This window comes from Xylaria bambusicola (genome assembly GCF_022495145.1).
Source record: "Xylaria bambusicola strain CBS 139988 unplaced genomic scaffold F5B22scaffold_47, whole genome shotgun sequence".
Classification (NCBI taxonomy): Eukaryota; Fungi; Ascomycota; class Sordariomycetes; order Xylariales; family Xylariaceae; genus Xylaria; species Xylaria bambusicola.
Window position 1 is genome coordinate 303,036 of NW_025953600.1, and position 18,411 is coordinate 321,446.

Sequence of the window (18,411 nt, forward strand, 5' to 3'; positions counted from 1 at the left end):
GAAAAGCTTTATCGTTCCTAAAGGGTAAACCAAATATGTATTATTTTATAAAATACAGCTACTGGCACCTGCGCAACTTCTGGAGGCTTTCTATCATGATATCGTGGTCCGTACCCGCCGCCAAATCTTCGAGCGCCTTGTCAAGCATACGGGCCAATGTCTTTATCTCCGTCTCTGTAATGCACTCATCACTATACTCCAGCCTGAGAGACAATCCACTGTCTTCCCTGGCAGTAAACTCCGCCATCAGCTTGAATTTAGCTCCCTTGGACCACGTAGGCAAATACCGAGTTCCAGGTACCGGGAATCTGGTCTCGTTCTCTCCGGCCTCATGAAATGTCACGACGACATCGAATAGAGGGTGATTAGGAAAGTCCGGATGCAGGATATTCATGTGGGTAAGAAGTTGATTCCAGGGGATAGCGCAAGAGATGGCGTCGCGGCTAGCATTTTGGACTACTTCAAGCAAAGAAGGGGGTTCGGGCTTGACGGGGATAGGCTGGTTATCGAAATTTGCATTGTGTCGGGACTCGACCTCTTCCAAGCTTTGTTCAGTCACACGCATGTAACGGATACGGATCGGTAGCGGTTCCAGAAATAATCCAACCACTGTCATGTCTACTTCCGAATGTCGGTTGAGGTAGGGTGCCCCAATAGTGATATCCCAATCTTCGGCGGAATCGTGTTTCAGAGCCAGAGTCATAGCAGTCGTGGCAAGTTGATGCATCGTCACCTTTTTTTTCAAAGCGAAGCGTCTAGTAGCCAAGTATGTGCTGGCCGGGATCTGATAAGTGTATGATGACCCAGACCACGTCTTCCTCCGTGTCTCAAATCTTCCAATCGATGTCGACGAGTGGAGGGGCATTGCAGTCAAATACTCCGTCCACAATGACAGACGACTTGGAGAAGCTGGCTCAGACCAGACGGTTTGGCTGTATGTTTTCTCGACCTGCTGCAGGGCACCACCGTCGTAGACGTCGGCGGCTTCTTTCAATAGTATTTGAAGGGTTTTCAAGTCACAAATTATGTGACTGATAACAACTAGCATTGTCGTCGGAGACACCAGAACTCTCACTAGGCTATCGGATGAGAGGTCGAAAGGAACGTTGACCTCCTGTTGAATATCAATAGACTGAACTAGTTTGGCTGTTGGTGCGCCCGGCGAAAAGGTCCTATGGAGACCACGAGGACCATAATTGGTGTATCTACTGCGAAGGATATCATGCCTCGACAAGACAATATTCCACGCAGATATAAGCCTTGTTGTACCAATACTGGGAGGGAGCTCGCACGCGTAGGTGACGTTGAAACAAGAGGTTTTCTTGTGTTTGGAGCATTTATACCACCATTCTTGTTCGATAGGGGAAAGTCGACAATTCCCAAGCACATCTCCAGTCGCAGTGGTAGATATATCACTCGACGACGCGACTTCCTCTATCAGTGCCCCTATTGTTGCAGTGCCGAGAACCATCCGCACGGGTATGCGGATCTTGAATGACCGAGACAAGCGATGGGAGAGGAGCAATGCCAGTGTAGAATCAACACCCAGTTCGGAGAAGGTCGAGTCTGGGCTTAATCTTTCGTCGAGTTGGATTCCAAGCATCTCCCTTATCGTAGCCTCTACTGGGATCCCGACGCCAGTTAATGATGGCTTGGCACCTACCTCTGTTGAGGCGATTGTGGCCACGGCCGCATAATCGAGTTTACCAATACGTGTCATTGGGAACTTGCCAGTCGATACAATGTGACGGGGTAACATATAAGTCGGCAAGTGCTCGCAGAGTCTCAGTTTGAATTGATTCAAGTCGAGGGATAGCGGTTGAACCAACGCGACGAGACATTCGTCTATGACAGCAACGGCTGCTGCTGTGCAATTGGCGTCGGCCTGAGTCATGCGAGCTTCCAGGTCATCTAGGTCGATACGGAATCCTCTGAGTTTGATCTGCCGATCACCGCGTCCTAGGAACATTAGATCTCCTTGCTCGTTCCAGAATCCGTGATCACCAGTCTTGTACATAAACTCATTGGCATATTGTTTATTGATACAGTCGCGGATGAATCGACTATCAGTAGCATCGGTTTGGCCAATGTAGCCTGTTGCGACTTGGATACCAGCGATGTAGATTTCGCCAACTACTCCAGGTGGAACAGCGCGTTGTTGGCTGCTCAGGATGTAGATTCTTGTCGAGGGGACAGGCTTACCAAGAGTCACAGGCTCATTGACTTTTAAAGACTTTATCGTCGCACCACATGTTCCCTCGGTTGGGCCATACATGTTGAAAAGGCGTTTTTGCCTTCCCCAAACATCGCAGACTTTCTGTGGCACAGCTTCGCCAACAAGATATACGCTCTCAAGATTCGGGAAATGGTCAGGGTCTAGCGCCTGTGCTACTGAGGGTGTCATAAGAACTGTCTCACATCGTTTCAGGTGGTCGAACGGGCGAGATACATCCTTAAGAACTAGCGTCGCCCCGTATGTCAAAGCGGAGAATATTTCGTGAATGCTTCCATCGAACGCTGGTGACATCAGTTGGGGTATCCTTCTCCCTGGGCGCGCGCCAAGCCTCACGTCGATGTCTGATTGGAAAGCAATGAGCGATTCATGACGACATGCCACTGCTTTTGGTTTTCCTGTAGTGCCGGAAGTGAAACAGATGTATGCATTCGAGGTTGGAACACAGGCTTGTTGCCCGATCCCATTCGTCTTAGGCACATGTTCATCGGTTAAGAGCTCTTCAATAGACAAGCACCTTGTACAAGAAGCTGGTTTCGTCGATTTGCCCGCAATGTTGCCAACCAGATAGATATTGGCATTGACAATTCGAAAATTAGTGTCTCGGGCACTCTGGGACAACCCAGAATCAAACGGACAGTACACAGCTCTTGCTTTGAGAACAGCGAAGATGGCGACAATCCACTGTATGGAACCGTCGGCATGGACGCAGACCACATCTCCTGGCCTTACCAGATCCGCGAGTCCGCTTGCGGCTTGAGACGACAACTTGTCAAGGTCTGCATAGGTCAGGGACATGGCACAATGCTCGACAGCTTGCTGCTCCGCGTTCCTCGACGCTGTTCGAGTAAACATAGAAACAAGATCGTCCGATATGGACCCGCGCCCTGTTAAGCTGCCGTTCCAATTTCCCAGCCTTGCCAGTGCCATCTGTTGTTGACCGCTAAGAAAAGCATCTAGCAAGCGCTCAACCTTTATTACAAGGTCGCTGTCTAAAATAGATGAGAGTGTATGTGATAGGGTGTCACCGAGCTGCTCGATATCCTTCTTCGAGAAGGTATTTGAATGATAATTAAGGTAAATTTGCCCAGTCCAATCAACCTCGATACTCAGAGGTATGTCGGAGTAAACTGTGTTGTATGGGGGACCAAGCGGGCTAAATTCCCCCAATCGCGCTGCTGGCTTGTCAAGGTTGACACTGAGGGCGACAGTGAAGTCGCGTGTAAATCCATGAACTGGTATGCTCCATTGGAATGAGCCGAGTTCCAAAAGTGACGCGAACACCTGGCGCAGATATTCGCGAATGTCGGACGAGGGGTCGATATGAATGAGGAAGGGCAAAGTATTTATCAGTGGTCCTACGGTGGCCTCCACTCCCGAGATTGGGAGACTGCGGCCAGAAAAGACGGCACCAAGACACACCGAATTTGAATCGGTATATCTGGACAGTGCAAGACCCAAGGCCGCGTAGTAGATTGATGCAGCTGTCACTCCTACCTCCATACCCAACTTCTTCAACGCAGCTATATCGGTTCTGATCAAAATTCGATCATTGATTCCCGAAAGCCTCGCTTCGCCCACTGACGGGGTAGGGAGTACAAGCCGCGTAGCTGGCGTGGGACTTTCGTTGTACCGTTTCCAAAACGCAACGGCGGCCTCCCTTGACCCAGATTGAAGCGAGTCTAGCTGTGATAAAACAGCGGTGAATGGGGGACCAGGTTGGACTGGCTTCCCTGATAGAAGTCCATGTACCTTGGAAAGTACGAGAGCACACGATGCTGCGTCTATAAAAGCGTGATGGATTCTCCAGATAACGGTACTTTTATTTGGAAATCCCGGTCGTTTCAAAGTTATGACCTTGAAACTCATCTTCGTCGGGTCTTGCGAATTGTTTGTGAGTTCTCGCTGATGCAGTGATTCGGTTTTCACAGTGACTTCTTCCCAAGCTGGTAAAGTTTGAGTTGTCTTGTACAAATAGCCGTTCGAACCATCCATCTCTATGGACATGCTGAAGATCTCCTCGAGCTTCAAGACAGCCATCCAGGCGCCTTTAAGTGCCGGGATATTCTCAGGCCGATGGGTTTCGACGTAGGATATGATGTTACGACTCGAGTCTAGTTGTGTCGACCGTAATAGTGATGATTGCATGTCCGTCATTCGATACTTCGTATATATGGTGCCTCGGGGCTCTGTTGAGAAAGTTGATAGGATTACCGCGCTTTTATCACGTCGCTTCAAGCTCGAAAGAACACCAGCCGAGAGCTTTCTCCTCAAAGGACGAAGGGAAGGCTGTGCTGAGGTTTCCGTGTATTCACTATGGGTTATTCTGTTTCCCTCTTTGGCGAGGCAATTAAGTGATTTGGCCGCAAACAATACGTTTGCGGGCATATGAATCCCATGTTGTCTGAGCCTTGCCTGAAGCTGAATGGAAGAGCATGAGTCGCCGCCGTTCTGAACGAAATTCAAATTGAGATCGATATCAGATAGACTCATGCGGAGTGCTGTTGCCACTTCGAACAAAACGATATCCGTTGGGCAAGGAGTAAGACCACTTGACACCTCCATCGCAGCAATCCCTAACTGGTGCCGAAACAGAAGGCCAAAAGCGAAGCGTAATGCAATGCGAAATAATGCAGTATCCGATGTTATCATTCGAGATTCGCGTTGTGATATCATAAGATTAGTCTTAATCAAAACGATTCTCCACGTCCCTTCCACTGGTAGGCGGGCAGATTGCTTTGCGCGCGGGTGCGCTCAGGTCCCCGAAGAAGGATTCGGGCTACTGTCATAACGCTCTTATCGGAATCCGACCAGTGCTCCCCTTATGTTAGAGCCTGATTTAAGTGTGGCTCTGCTAGTTGTGTAACGGAATGAGAATATTTCTGAGCCACTCGAAGATAGGAGTTTCTTTGTCAATTGTATCCTTGACCTATGCCGTCCTTTTCGTGGGGCACTACTGGCAATTCCGTTCACCACCATACTAATGATTAGAGGATAGCAGCTTGCAATATGTTGTCTTCGTCTGACACAGTGTGGTACTTTGCTTATGGGTCGAATATGAGCTCGGCGAAGTTCACCGGCGATCGCGGCATCATCCCACTCAAAGTCGCCCGTGTGCGCATCCCGGGTTGGATACTGGCAATGGAGATACCTGGCATGCCCTACTCTGAGCCCTCCTTCAGCTCTATTGCTCCTCGTGCTTACGGCGATGGTGAAGAGAAGGGATTTCCTGACGTAGTCGGTGTCGCCTATCTAATCACCCGAGCACAATACAAGCATGTGATCGCCTCCGAAGGGGGAGGAACTGCATATCTGAACCTGTGCATCGCTGGTGTTCCGGTCGAGGCCACCGACGAGGAAAAGACTGGAACTAGGGTTAAGGTGTGGACGCTCGGGAGTGCAATTGCGAGGCATCCACCTCCTGCTCCAAGTCTGCGTTACATGGTGAGGTAACCCGATGTATATGGATGAAGTCCGCACATATTAACACCACCTTTTCCAGACGCTCCTTACTGAGGGTGCCAACGAGTCAAAGCTGCCATTGGAGTATCAAGGGTATCTATCTCAGATCCCGACATATAGGCTGCCTGATTCGAGATGGACTAGACTTGGAGCCACCATATTTCTGAGTATATGGTCTCCGGTGATGTCGTTGATGGAAAAGCTAGTAAAGGGGAACATCAGAGAAGATGGGAATACCTATCTTTGGATTGTTTATCTGGTTAGATTGGTGATGTTATTCATTTGGCTCATGCACGACTATGTGTTTTGGCCCATGTTTGGACGCGGTGATGGTTTATGAAAGTAGAGTAGCAGTTTATTCTTGCGGATTATTCAAGAATTTTAATCTTGGTCACTTCACCTCTCAGATGTCTGTGTAATGCGCGAGGGAATGAGGCAAAATAGGTGGTATTTCGTTACGAAAAGCTTATGATGAAAAAGAAAGAAAGAAGGCCTAGCTTAGTGGGTAGAAAACCTGGCACCTGTCATGTGATCTTCAGCTGCAATCACTACCTAATTCGTCGGTGCTAGGCACCTGCAACAGGCGAGACAGGGTAGGTGCTCGCGACTACCTACGTCATTCTTTGTAATGAGGGCTTCAGGCTCCTCCTGTCTTTCGTTCCAGCTCAATGCTAGAATCTACATTTACAACAAGGTGCGCTTTAAATTTGTGGTGATTGGAGGTACAGTGAGAATCCTTTCATATGCTATTGTTGTTGAAGTGTGAATGCTGAAAACAGACGGGAAAAGGCGGTTGTCTTCATAGTGGTCGGGATTGCAACCTGCCTCTACCGTGGTATTGTCAGTCTAAGACAGACGACAGCAGTCAGCCCCGGGCTGACAGCAGCTGCATAGTGCACGAGCAGAGCCTTTGAAATGCGAGATTGGCCTCGTTTATTTAGAAGACCCCGATACATTGTTGTTCTTATTGGCTTGTAGACTGACTACGGCACCTAGCCCTCGGTAACCGGCCAGGTTATACGGACTTCACGAATCGCTATCCGGACTTCACCCTAAACCCAACATAGGAATAGTTGGGGCAATGTCCAGGACCCCCCTGTTTTCCCATACAAATTAGGATAGTTGGAGACAGGGAGTAAACGCTAGCAATGTTGACGGTCAGGGCTACCTAGTTTCTTGCGCTGATATTCACTTCAAAAAACCACCAAGTTAGCGGAATTAATAGCCTTAAAACTTCCGTTATATAATCGATGCAGAATTAATAAATAAAGATATAAATAACTTACTTTTAATAAATATTGCAAAACGTATAGTGTTATTAATGTTTAAAGGTACGGTAAAGGTTGAAAGTGAAAGTTGAAGATGTTTTTTACTAGTGGGTTATCATGGGTTCTGCTGCGCGATACAAGGGCTGTACTTCTAAAAAGGCTAGATTAGGTGTGCCAAGGACCATTGTGGGGGTATCAGTACGTACCGACCCAACTTTTACTATGTTGGGTTTAAGGTGAAGTCCGGATAGCGATTCGTGAAGTCCGTATAACCTGGCCGCTCGGTAACCGACTAAGAACGTAGGCCGGCTAGTCATCACCATTCGGATATCGTGATTTTAAGCAAATGATTGAACAAAGTTGAGCCGTTTATATCAAAACTATTTGCCGCTCTGTGACTTTCAAAATTCCGGGGTGCGTCGGCAGGCGGCCGGCGACTCGTTGTTGGTTAGGAGGGGTATGGAGAGAATTCGCTAATGTGTGGGAGTCCGATGGAGTATCCAGACGTTGCAGTATTTCGTCAGGCGGTAACTAGTCCCTGAATCGGAAATCCTGTTACGGTTATCTTGAGGTCATACAAGGTTCCAAGATGCTGACATCGTGACACGCCCACGAAGTGAAAACGGTGTTTAGTTGTATTGTTTCCGCTAATTGTACCTTTAATACACATTACAGGAGACAGCGCCTTGAATCTTATAGCGTGTAGTAGGAATATCTTATAGCTGTGACTTGGCGCCGAATGCCGAGTTTCAAGGAAGATGACCTTGCGGATAGGGCTTTGACAATAAAAATGTGTCGATCTTGGTAGTGTCTTCATTCCAACGGGTGTAGGTAGCAAGAGCACCACGCGAATAAGATTTAATCCTACCTACTTGCTGTATCCTACTAATACCTCGTGGTTCACCTTGCAGAGCCCGTCCGCGCGCCATTTGTTCATCACCCCTAGCCATCGTACATGATGTCGCCCGAAATGCCTGAAAGTCAGTTAGATGCATCCGGCTCATCTAATGCCGATGTGCTGATTATTGGCGGTAGCCACGCTGGACTATCTGCTGCATTGACTTTATATCGAGCGTTGTACACGTCGATCATCTTCGACACGCAAGAGCCGTGCAATGATCGATGCACTCCGACGCGGCTTACCCCGACATGGGAAAACAAAACGACCGATGAAATGAGGGAGGCCTGTCGGAAAGAACTCTTAGCTACGGGGCTTGCGACATTCGTCAACACTCGAGTCAAGACGATCGAGAAGATCAGTGATGGTCAGTTTGAAGTCGTCGACCACGCCGATAAGCACTGGGTTGGCAAAAAGGTGTTGCTTTCGTATGGCGCACGGGAGGTGTTCCCGGATTTGCCCGGATACCTTGACCTGTATACTCGCCGCATGTAAGAGCTTAATACACACCTTGTGTCACACAAAACGAAGCGTTAACATTGGGCGACAAGATTTCCGTGCATGTTCCAGTTCGGATATGAGCTTCGCGGCTCACCATCTGGGGGACTGCTGGCTATCGACGGGCTGGCAAATCTGCAGCACGCAGCCTTACTCACTCTCGATGGACACAGATTTGCAGACAAGATGACGATCTATACCAATGGGGATCAGATATTGTTTGAAAGTCTCCGCAACCGGTTTCTGGGCACTACATCTATTCACCTGGACGATCGGAAGATCACGCATGTCGGTCAGGACACGGAGACATCACAGGTTGTCATAAACTTTGAGGTCGGGGCTAAGTGTTTGGAGTCTTTCCTTATCCACCGCCCGAAAATAACAATCGACCAAAACCTACCATCCCAGCTAAAAATTAAACCGTCCGAGTCGGGAGGGATTCAAGTGGCGCCGCCGTTCTACGGCACCAACGTCCGCGGGGTTTACGCTGCTGGTGACTGCGCTTCCCCCATGAAGACGATTACCAACGCAATGACTATGGGGTCCTACGCTGCGTGTGGATTGTCGCGAGAGTTGCAGACTGACAAATATTAACACATCTCTTTATAAATAATTAAATAAATAAATTAATATTTTTATTTAAAAGGAAATATATAAGGTTAGTTACTATTAAATATATTTATAGGAATTATCCTTAAGGGGATACTTTTTAAAGGAATATATTAAATATAAGGGATTATATTTTAAGCCAGGATATTGGATAAACGGGGACCTTAGGGTAAACCCACGTTAGGAAGACAAGGGCCCTTGTAAAATCTCTGCGTAGCAAGACACGTTACACAGATAAGTACAAGATTATCAACAAATATACTGAATTCTACATGCTATCGTTTATATCTGACAATTATAGTTATTTTCCGCAGCGGTAGACAACAGGTATCTTCACCACCTCATTCTGCCAGCGTTTAATCGCCTACTTGCGGGTACCGATGCTAGCCTCATAGATTCCGTCGCTGTGTTCCTGCCTGGATTGTTCTTAGGTTTTGGGTGATACCGCGTCTAGGTAGTTACAGAAGACAAAATGTGCCTTCATAGGTCTCCGATCCACCGAGCTTATACTTTCGTTTCAGTTTCTTCCGACCGGCTGGTGCGATGATCTGGGAGCGGGCTTAAGGAATATTGGGATCCGCACTAGACGCCCTCAGGAGACTTCTATACCCTTTGTGGGAACAGTTGAAGCTTTTCGGATCCCGGGGAATGCTGATCGGCGTCAAACGGTGGCCGATGATGCTGAAACAAAAGAAATGAAATCGGTATACGGGATAAGTTCCGATGCGCAATTCCGAAGGCACCGTTAAATTTCTCACACAGACAAAATTGTGCCTATTCGCTCTAACGTCAAACAGGGGCGGCACGGTTCCATTCATTGGATGATCTTGTTCGGTGCCACATTGCTCTTCTCTCCAGATGAAGATTTCTATACACTTTTGATGTGGGAGATAGGTACTACCGTGGGGCTTGAGGTTGTCAGGAGCACGCAATCATGCCCGTTGTTGACACCGCGACTTATCCAGTGCGTAGTGATATTGAGAGTATTTCGCCATTACTTGTCGTCATTGTGGAACTTGATATATAACTATAGCATATATAAAGCACTAATAATACTCACCGATACTGATCACCCTAGCCATCATTTAATATTATTTCTTTTTTCTGACTTGTACTTCCATGTTTTTCCTAAAATATGGCAGTTCATAGAGCGACATGAGACGACTCGTGAGTTGAATGGTTACAAATCCGAACGTATCAGCTTATCAAGTACAGCTGCCGGCGTGTGAAGGTCACGGCCTGGAGTCTTGTTCAACCCGTTTGAAGTACGGCGAGGTGCGTGGGCAAGCCATAGTGAACGACTAATCATGCGAGGTTAGATAGGTGCGTACCGTAACTATTCCAAGAGACCATAGGACAGAGAGGCACTGCTCTCTCCCCGCTATCCGATAGATATCTTCTCATGGCACATTCATGTCATCGAATATAACTGCCAGGATGGACCCCCAAATCAGAAGTAATTACCTCTTCTGGAGATTCGTCGACCACTGACATCACCAAGGGTATCAATGTCATACCTGGTTTATTTCACCGCGCGTTGTAGACGAAGGAAAATTGTGGTCCTGCATACAGTGGCAGGCATGGAACCCTGATAATCCATGCCCCCCGCATGAGGGATGAGCTTATCACGGGAGGTTTTTCATTTTCTGGCCAGACCCATCCAGCATCACCAGCCTGCCTCCCAGCGTTGCACTTTAAATCCTTCACGGAAGGCAGTGGTAGGATGTCCGACAATGTGTTCCCTCGCCATCCCACTGGCTTGAGCTCGACCGACCCAATCACCACGATGCGACCCTATGCTGATCCAACTGCAGGCTGTGGTCGCAAACATGTTACCCACCCTACTGGCGATTTCAATCCCCCGCCTCCATCATGGCCACGTAAAGCAAATACCTAGGGGCACCCAATAGGTAGGTATTGGGACACCAAGTTGTGACAGGGGCTAGGTTTAGCGGCTTGTAACTTTGAGGCTTATTCCGTTAATGATTCTCCAGGGGTCTTAAGGCCATTGCTTGCGCCGCTACGTATCCTTTGGTTTTTTTAACCTCGGGCCTTCAAGGTGTACTTATCTTGGTAGGATCTCATCCAGCTGCTTGAGTTGTTTGGTACCAACCCATTGAGCTACGGTACCTGTTCAGTTCCACAGATGCGAGGCCATCTTGCGTACTCTCGACATCCAACAGTTGCTCGTATCCCAAAGTTGCATCGCGCCTTTTTGGCGATCTTAGGCCTTGACCGTGTGACGGAAGTATAAGGCGATGCTCCCGGCAAATTCTTGACTTGTTCTGGTGCTTCACTGAACCTCTTGTGTCGAACTTTCATCCCCGAGCATACCCACGCGACATCTATTAGGATACAGTCGCTACGGGATACTTTCCTGGGATCTCAAGCGATAACTACTACCGCAGTCTACGTCTGATTTCAGCATGAATCCACCGACGCAGGTTTTCTCCCGGCCCATATGATAGATAAGGCATCAATGTATTACTGACACGGCCCCAGTCCCCAAAGCACTGGCGATCGAAGCACGGTGTCATCGAAACCAGGACGGTTACGAAACGCCTGCAACGCGTGTTGTGCCGCCAAGGTCGGTTCCCAGCCTAGTGGCCCTCCACACATCGCCCTCAAAAAATACTGGCCTTCCTGACACAGACTATTAGGTCAAGTGCTCAGGTGAGCGCATGGGTTGCGCTAGATGTCGTGCTACGGGCTCTAGCTGCCAGTACGTGGAGTCTAAGGCTGGAAAAGTCCCAGGAATCAGAGCGAAGAAGAGACATACACAGTCTCACGATAGAGGGGACTTTCAAAGCACCAAACCAGGCAACACTCCTCCCCTTGAGCCTCACACGAGTAAGGCACCTGACGCAGCCATGAGCTTCGCCGAATCCAACCCAAACGATATTGATTGGAGCAATGGTTGGGATATCGAAGGCACGGATATGAACGACGATAGCTACACTCACACAGCGTCTTCGATAACTGTCTCACAGACTGGGCACAGCAGCGCATCAGCTGGTCCAGAGATGACACCACCAAGCACCGCGTACGAAGAGACATATGCAACGTCTCTTGCCGATAGTAGCATGGAAAATTTCGAACTTTTCCTGGCGACTTCACAACCGTCCTTGCCCGAGGAGACGGCAGATACTCTTCGCGTCGAAATCCTGCCTATATGCCTAGGCCTTCGTCCCCGCAACGAAACCGATAGCCAATGCCTCCTGGAATGCTGTCACATGTTGAGCGACCTCGAAAATGTCATCGTAGATGAAGTCAAGGGCTCCAAGATAATCCTCGGGATGGTCAAGCAGGCCCTCGACCGCATGGCCCATTTCATCGAGCTACAGCAAGACTCGAGGAATCTACGTTGTCGCATGCTTTTTGACACTTTGATGTATCAAGTGGTGGAACTACTCGAGACTTGCTTGTCATCCGCCACTACAGACAAGGAACGGCTAGGAAGAGGGTTTTCGGCCATGGGTTCATTCTCTGGCCTAGGGTACGGGGACTACACCATGGACGCAGAGGAGCAGTTGGCCTTTCGGACACAAGCCATTCTTAAGGAGGTCAGGCACGCCACCCAGATTTTAGAGGGCTTGAAACGTCTGGCAAGCCCCAGGCCGGCCGACGGTTGCAATCTCAGCCAGACGTTCTCTCTGCATGATTGCCATCGTGACCTACACCTTCGCTTCGATGATATGACTACCCGATGGTCAAGTAAGCAATAGGCAAGACAGATTCTATGTGTCTCTACCTATCCAAGTCTAAACAAGCAGTATGCCTGTATCTCATATCCAAACTTGACGGGGACGAATACGTAAGGTTTACATCTGCTCATCATCTATGGAGGCACTTGCGGCGGCGTTAGAGCCAGGCTGCAGCCTTTTGCTGCGTCCAGGGGACTAGACGTCTGCCGTAGGGTCATAGGTATTAACATATTGAAAAAAGTGTTTTTAATAAAATTTAATATATTTCAGAGGTGAGCTATTGTTACCTTATTGAGCGCCATCTACTCTTTTCAGACTACCACCATTCATGATCATACGATTGGCTAAACGCTCAACTTTGAGGCTGCAAATGTCAAAACTTGGAGTGCCCTGTCGTCACCCACGCGTCCAATCATCTCAGGATCCTAGCAGACCTCATGCTTTAGGTTATTTCTATCGCCCCTCGTCATACGTTACAGAACCTGGCCAGGCGGAAGTCGGTAGGACTCAGTTAGTCAACCGCATCTTGTCTCTTCCTTGGGCGGCCAAGGATTATACCGGTCCGAATCACGCCTGATTTCATGCGTGCAAGAGCTCACTGCGTCAAACCAAGAACTCCCACCGATCGCTTACAGCATTGACGGGGGTTCTGAATTCATGTGATGTTACATGCGGTGGCGCTTGATGGAATCAGCACGACGTATCGGGCCATAGTCTCGATAGTCAGAGTTGCGTTTTCATGCACTCCTACCAACGTCTCGCGCCCGCTCTTTGGGGTATTACGCTCCTAGTCCACCTTCTTCTCATTTTGTTTCGACCACATACGCGCATATGCCCCACCGTGTGTGAGAAGATCACCGTGCTTCCCAGACTCCACCACATGCCCGCCGCTGAGAACAACGATTTTGTCGGCGTTTTTTATAGTGGACAGCCGGTGCCTAGGGTCATGTTAGTAAGAGGATCTAGCATATTTAGCACACATATAGGCGAGCTGCATGGTCCAAACCCTTCAATCCCTTGCAGAGTGCACACCACCAGCGACAATTTTGGGATCATGCATTCGCTCGTAAGACTGCCAAGTAGGCTTGAGGAATGCACCATCGGGTGTCCAGGTACTCACGCAATTGTCAGCGTCGTCCTGCCCTACGAGACCTTCTCCAGCGACTCCTGAATCAGAGTTTCCGTGGCCGAGTCCAGAGCCGAGGTTGCCTCGTCGAGCAGCAGTATGCGCGGCGAGCGCAGGAATGCTCGAGCTATAGCAATCTTCACATCCCTGTTAGTCGCACGTCTACCGGTACTGTAGGGTGTATGTCATAGATCGCATTACCCTCTGTCGCTCCCCGCTGGAGATTTTGAGACCCCTTTCCCCAACTACTGTAGCATAGCCGTTGGGGAAGTTAAGAATCTTGTTATGGATGTTCGCTGCCCTGCAGGCTTCGTACACCATTTCGTCATTCGCGTTTGGGGCTAAGTAGCGGAGATTGTACATCAGAGTGTTGTTGAATAAAATCGCTCTGGCTCGTATTAGAATCACGGTTAAGTATGCTGCCTGCCATTGGAAGAAGCGAAGCGCCAATAGCTGCCCCTTGCATGCTAGCGATTAGGTACAGGTTAAACAGTACTTACTCTTATGGTACGACACTAATGAAATCCCGAAGGCTTTGGAGGCGAAGGTTTCGTATGTCCCTGCTATCGACCTCGATGGAGCTATGGTCGACATCGTAGAATCGGAACAGCAACTTCAAAACTGTAGACTTACCACTTCCGCTTTCGCCCACGATAGCGACTGATGTTCCGGGCTCAACGTCAAAGGACACGTCCTTTAGGGCTTGATTCCGGCTGCCGTTGTATGCAAACGAGACTCCCTTGAAGGATATCTTGCCGGCATAAGTGTCAAGGTCGATAGCACCTTTGCGACCTGTGACCCCTGGTAATTTTTTGAATAGTTCCAACATGCGTTCGGCATTGATCAGGTTGTTCTGTACTTAAGTGTAAAAGCTCCCAAAGAAATTCAACGGTGCCTATAACTGCGCAAGGTATGTCAACAGTATCACAAACATGGAAACATCTTGTCGCCTCATGGATATATGGTATGCGTCTAGGTAGCATATTAGTAGAGAGGCGACCGTGAGGATGTTATTCTGGGTTACATTTAGAAGGTTAAGGGAGAACAGTACTCGGTACTCGGCGTTTTGAAACTTCAATATTAAGGATTAATACCTTGAAATTTCAACTGATACGGTGGTCACGAGTTAGCTTTGCTCGTCGTCGTAAATGCGAGGAGTCTGACACACCTGGTACAGCACCACAGTAGTATACCGTCTCATACGACAAAAGTGCATCGGTTCTGCAAGTAACTTGTGAGCGTGTATACAACCCAATAGCATATAACCGACGCTCACTTTGCAGCTTCCATTGCCCTCTCCCTAGTCGCCATCTTTCGCCTAACCTGCCCCCGGTATTTAGCCATATAAATAGTTAAATAAAAATAAAACCGTATAACACTTAGTACAATGAAAGCATATGAAGCGTCTAACATAAAAAAGAAGTATATAGCTCCGATCTATAGGTCCGCTACCATTAGGAACAGCTGAAAGGCTAAACTATCTAAAAACGTATTAAAAGCATTACCTTTGCTTAAGGCACTGGCTACCTTTCCAAGCCTATTGCTCAGATGGAAGTCGAGCGAAAGCCAAAGTACATAGTCAAACGCAGCTGCGCTCAGCCGCTTATATGTTAACTAACTTATTAGGATCCAAAGCAAGGCACACAGTGAGCCGATCACTCCTTATTAGCCCTGAAGGCCCCTAAAAAGAATGTATAGAAGAATCTGGACATGAAGCAGTTTTCCAGGACCCAAAGACCTAACGACTACCCCAAGTTGGTGCGGTGTAACGATGTTGACGACGCGCTGCAGGATAAGTAGAAAAATGCAGAATATAGCTCGAACTTGAAGTCTGCTACTATCCGATGGCCTTTTTATCATCAGACATTGAATTCGAAACACATGAGTACTACATACCAAAGAAAGGGCAAAATTTTTCGAAAGCCAACGAGATAGTCCAGCCACGTTGTCGTTTGAGCATCGCCATCTCGGCCGCTTATGCCGCCAGTACTCCCACTTGTAGATCCGTAATGACTAGTCACGCCATTTTCGGCATGAGTGATACTAGAAGGGCCCAGCAATGCTCGGCTTTCCCGTTGATCGTTGTATCTCCATTTACTGATCCGCCAATATATCCAGACAAGTCCAGAGAGTATAGCTATTCGAGAAGAACCAAGCACGATCTCGATTATCTCCCATTTCGAAATGGGAGACAAAGTGATGTCCGAGTCTCTAACGGAGAAGTACGCTATTATCCAGATGGACTCATTTAGCAAACTTACAATCCACGTGTGAAAGCTAACCTGAGTAGCAGTGAATGGGTTGTCCGGGTCGGGTAGGACTCCAGCAATATAGAATAAAGCCACGGCACATAACGACCACTAGGTAGCAGATGTCTTAGTTCAAACCCTTGTATTGGTCACGATAACATACCGCATAGCCCCAGGAAATGCGTTGGCTTCCAACCGCATCAAAAACGAGCGCTAGAATGGTAACGACAGCGGATGCAACCTTTTATTTCCCCATTAGAATCTGACCAACGCGGCGTAGCTATCACGCTCCTGGACTCACTAGTACCACACACAAGGCAGACAACATGCCGAATATGGCTCTGTTGCTCCCCACGCCGATGTTTAGGCAGGAAGCATGCAAATTCTTTGATCGGTTTCGAAACGCATGATCAATATTGGACGCCAAATACGTCAGGAATAGGGAAAGAGGATAAAATACGAAGAGCATCTTTGTCAACCACGACTCTATAAGCGCTGGGCCTATTGCAAGTGTGGCATGTAAATGTCGCGTTCTGTTGGGTTCGATTAGAGTGCTCAACGATGATATTGACTCAAGACTGGTACAGATAACGTAATTGAAGGTTTAGCCGAGCGTTGGTTAACGTTTAAGATGTTGAGGCTACCAAGAATTGAAACGAAAACAAGAAATCTAACAAAATTGTTTCTTTAAAAGAGGTTTACAAGGCGATTGATATCAATTCAAGTCTCTATTTTTAATTAAGCATATACGACTTTTGAACTATTTCGAATTTCTCTACTTACTACGTAGCTGTACGACTTATTGCTCTTTTTTATTACTTGTAAGCATATTATACTTATAGCCGGTTTATTACACTAGCTCATCACATCGCACTATTCCATTTATAAACGCATGTCCCTCATCATGAAAATACGTTCTAAGAGCCCCAACGCATCCTTTCATGCCCTATCACCCCGTGAAAATGGTTTCCGTGCAGAGCAAAATGTCTTTCTTAAGCCCGCTAGCTAATGGCGAAAGTCCATATGTACGCGGCAACGTTGAAGAGGGGTTTCCTCGCCAAAATTTCACCAATTCAGATCATCTTGTTCAGTTCGAGGATGCACGGCAATCAATGGATGCGTTCCAGTTGGACGTACAAGGATTTATGTTTGTCGAAGATTCCGGCATCGACGACCATCTTGTTCAAGCGATCCGAGAAAAGAACAGCCCGGTTCTCAAAGAGAAATATTATCCTGTGATAGAGAACTTGGTGAAAAGCAATACGGGGGCTACAAGGGTAGTCATATTCGATCATACGTATCGCAAACGTGATCCGTCTCTGGACCCCTCTGAGAACTCCAACGGCAAAGAGCAACCTGCTATTTTGGTATGTTATATAAACCACTTTACTCACATGGCACTAACCGTTGACTTATCAGGTTCATGTTGACCAGTACGTTAGAGCTCACCAGTATGACCATTGAGCTTACGGTGACATTTAACGCCATTAGGTCCGAAACTGGGGCAATTGGTAGAGTGAGGGGTCATGGCGGTGCAGATGCCGAGCGTCTTCTGCAGAAGCGTGCGCAAATCATCAAGTATAGTGTGATTCCCACCTTCAATTCCATGATGTAGCTGACTCGAGGGGCGGTGATCCTAAAAGTGTGTGGCGACCGATCAATGGCCCAGTTAGGGATTGGCCCTTGGCAACTATGGACTATCGCACGATTCAACAATCCGAAATTCAACCTACAGACATTTTCAAACAGCGTCATGATCGTGTAGGACAGACCGTATCTGTAGTTCATTCTCCCGATCAGAAATGGTACTACTTGTCTGGGCAAACCCACAAGGAGGTTACCCTCATCAAGATATGGGATAACCAAGACGGCGTGGCAAAATGTAAGTATATAGGGCCGCCTGTTGGTGCTGTTTTACTGTTGTTTCGGCTGACAACTGCTGACGATGGATCACCAGTGTGTCCCCACGGAGCCTTTTTACACCCCGAGGCGGATACCGCAGCCATACCACGGGAGAGCATAGAAGTGCGCTGCTTAGTGTTCTACGACAACTGATGAAGTTTCATCTGAGGAGTATGAATGTTCTCGGGACTGCAATGAGGCACAACACATTCAAACACAGCTGTTATCCATTCTAAGATATCTAGATAGAGCAGTGAGACTCCAATCGGATTATACATTATCGCAGTCTTGGCAACTCATCAAGTTTCGGCAACCGACGCTAGCGTCGAAATTCGGTTGCCGAAGCTAAGCCAATCACACATCGACAGACTGCCCGACAGGGTTACTAGGCTTGGCACCGAAGCTTATTGCAACCCCCCAAACGTCGATTTTCAACACTGTACGGATTACATAGCGGATACC

The 18,411-nt window shown here is 48.0% G+C and overlaps 7 protein-coding genes across 7 annotated transcripts; 5 read left to right on the top strand and 2 right to left on the bottom strand.

Moving 5' to 3' along the window:
* Positions 1-58: 58 nt before the first annotated feature.
* On the bottom strand, positions 59-4,726 carry F5B22DRAFT_649909 (acetyl-CoA synthetase-like protein; the record flags this gene model as incomplete). Its single annotated transcript, XM_047979234.1, has 1 exon — positions 59-4,726. One exon carries the CDS (start codon positions 4,724-4,726, stop codon positions 59-61), a length of 4,668 nt encoding a protein of 1,555 aa, XP_047827581.1.
* A 516-nt stretch (positions 4,727-5,242) lies between these two features.
* F5B22DRAFT_638650 (uncharacterized protein) lies at positions 5,243-6,035 on the top strand (the record flags this gene model as incomplete). The annotated part of the gene is made up of 2 exons (XM_047977614.1): positions 5,243-5,677; positions 5,736-6,035. The coding sequence occupies 2 exons, from the start codon at positions 5,243-5,245 to the stop codon at positions 6,033-6,035; spliced, it is 735 nt and encodes a 244-aa protein (XP_047827582.1).
* Positions 6,036-7,920: 1,885 nt separating this feature from the next.
* On the top strand, positions 7,921-8,145 carry F5B22DRAFT_620496 (uncharacterized protein; the record flags this gene model as incomplete). Its single annotated transcript, XM_047975845.1, has 1 exon — positions 7,921-8,145. A coding segment is annotated over one exon (196 nt), but the record flags the coding sequence as incomplete, so codon positions are not given.
* On the top strand, positions 8,126-9,198 carry F5B22DRAFT_620509 (uncharacterized protein). The gene is made up of 2 exons (XM_047975846.1): positions 8,126-8,352; positions 8,413-9,198. Exons 1-2 carry the CDS (start codon positions 8,138-8,140, stop codon positions 8,951-8,953), a joined length of 756 nt encoding a protein of 251 aa, XP_047827584.1. The 5' UTR covers positions 8,126-8,137; the 3' UTR covers positions 8,954-9,198.
* A 1,819-nt stretch (positions 9,199-11,017) lies between these two features.
* F5B22DRAFT_395740 (uncharacterized protein) lies at positions 11,018-13,135 on the top strand. The gene is made up of 5 exons (XM_047971433.1): positions 11,018-11,408; positions 11,471-11,555; positions 11,629-12,740; positions 12,815-12,944; positions 13,036-13,135. Exons 1-3 carry the CDS (start codon positions 11,395-11,397, stop codon positions 12,691-12,693), a joined length of 1,164 nt encoding a protein of 387 aa, XP_047827585.1. The 5' UTR covers positions 11,018-11,394; the 3' UTR covers positions 12,694-12,740; positions 12,815-12,944; positions 13,036-13,135.
* On the bottom strand, positions 12,847-16,516 carry F5B22DRAFT_659194 (heavy metal tolerance protein; the record flags this gene model as incomplete). The annotated part of the gene is made up of 11 exons (XM_047980181.1): positions 12,847-13,610; positions 13,793-13,815; positions 14,000-14,184; positions 14,315-14,651; positions 14,727-14,870; positions 14,965-15,019; positions 15,075-15,228; positions 15,277-15,400; positions 15,509-15,647; positions 15,695-16,158; positions 16,349-16,516. 11 exons carry the CDS (start codon positions 16,514-16,516, stop codon positions 13,460-13,462), a joined length of 1,944 nt encoding a protein of 647 aa, XP_047827586.1. The 3' UTR covers positions 12,847-13,459.
* A 293-nt stretch (positions 16,517-16,809) lies between these two features.
* On the top strand, positions 16,810-18,387 carry F5B22DRAFT_393828 (methyltransferase). Its single transcript, XM_047971425.1, has 5 exons — positions 16,810-17,414; positions 17,467-17,480; positions 17,539-17,625; positions 17,691-17,929; positions 18,005-18,387. Exons 1-5 carry the CDS (start codon positions 16,989-16,991, stop codon positions 18,100-18,102), a joined length of 864 nt encoding a protein of 287 aa, XP_047827587.1. The 5' UTR covers positions 16,810-16,988; the 3' UTR covers positions 18,103-18,387.
* The last annotated feature ends 24 nt before the right edge of the window (positions 18,388-18,411 follow it).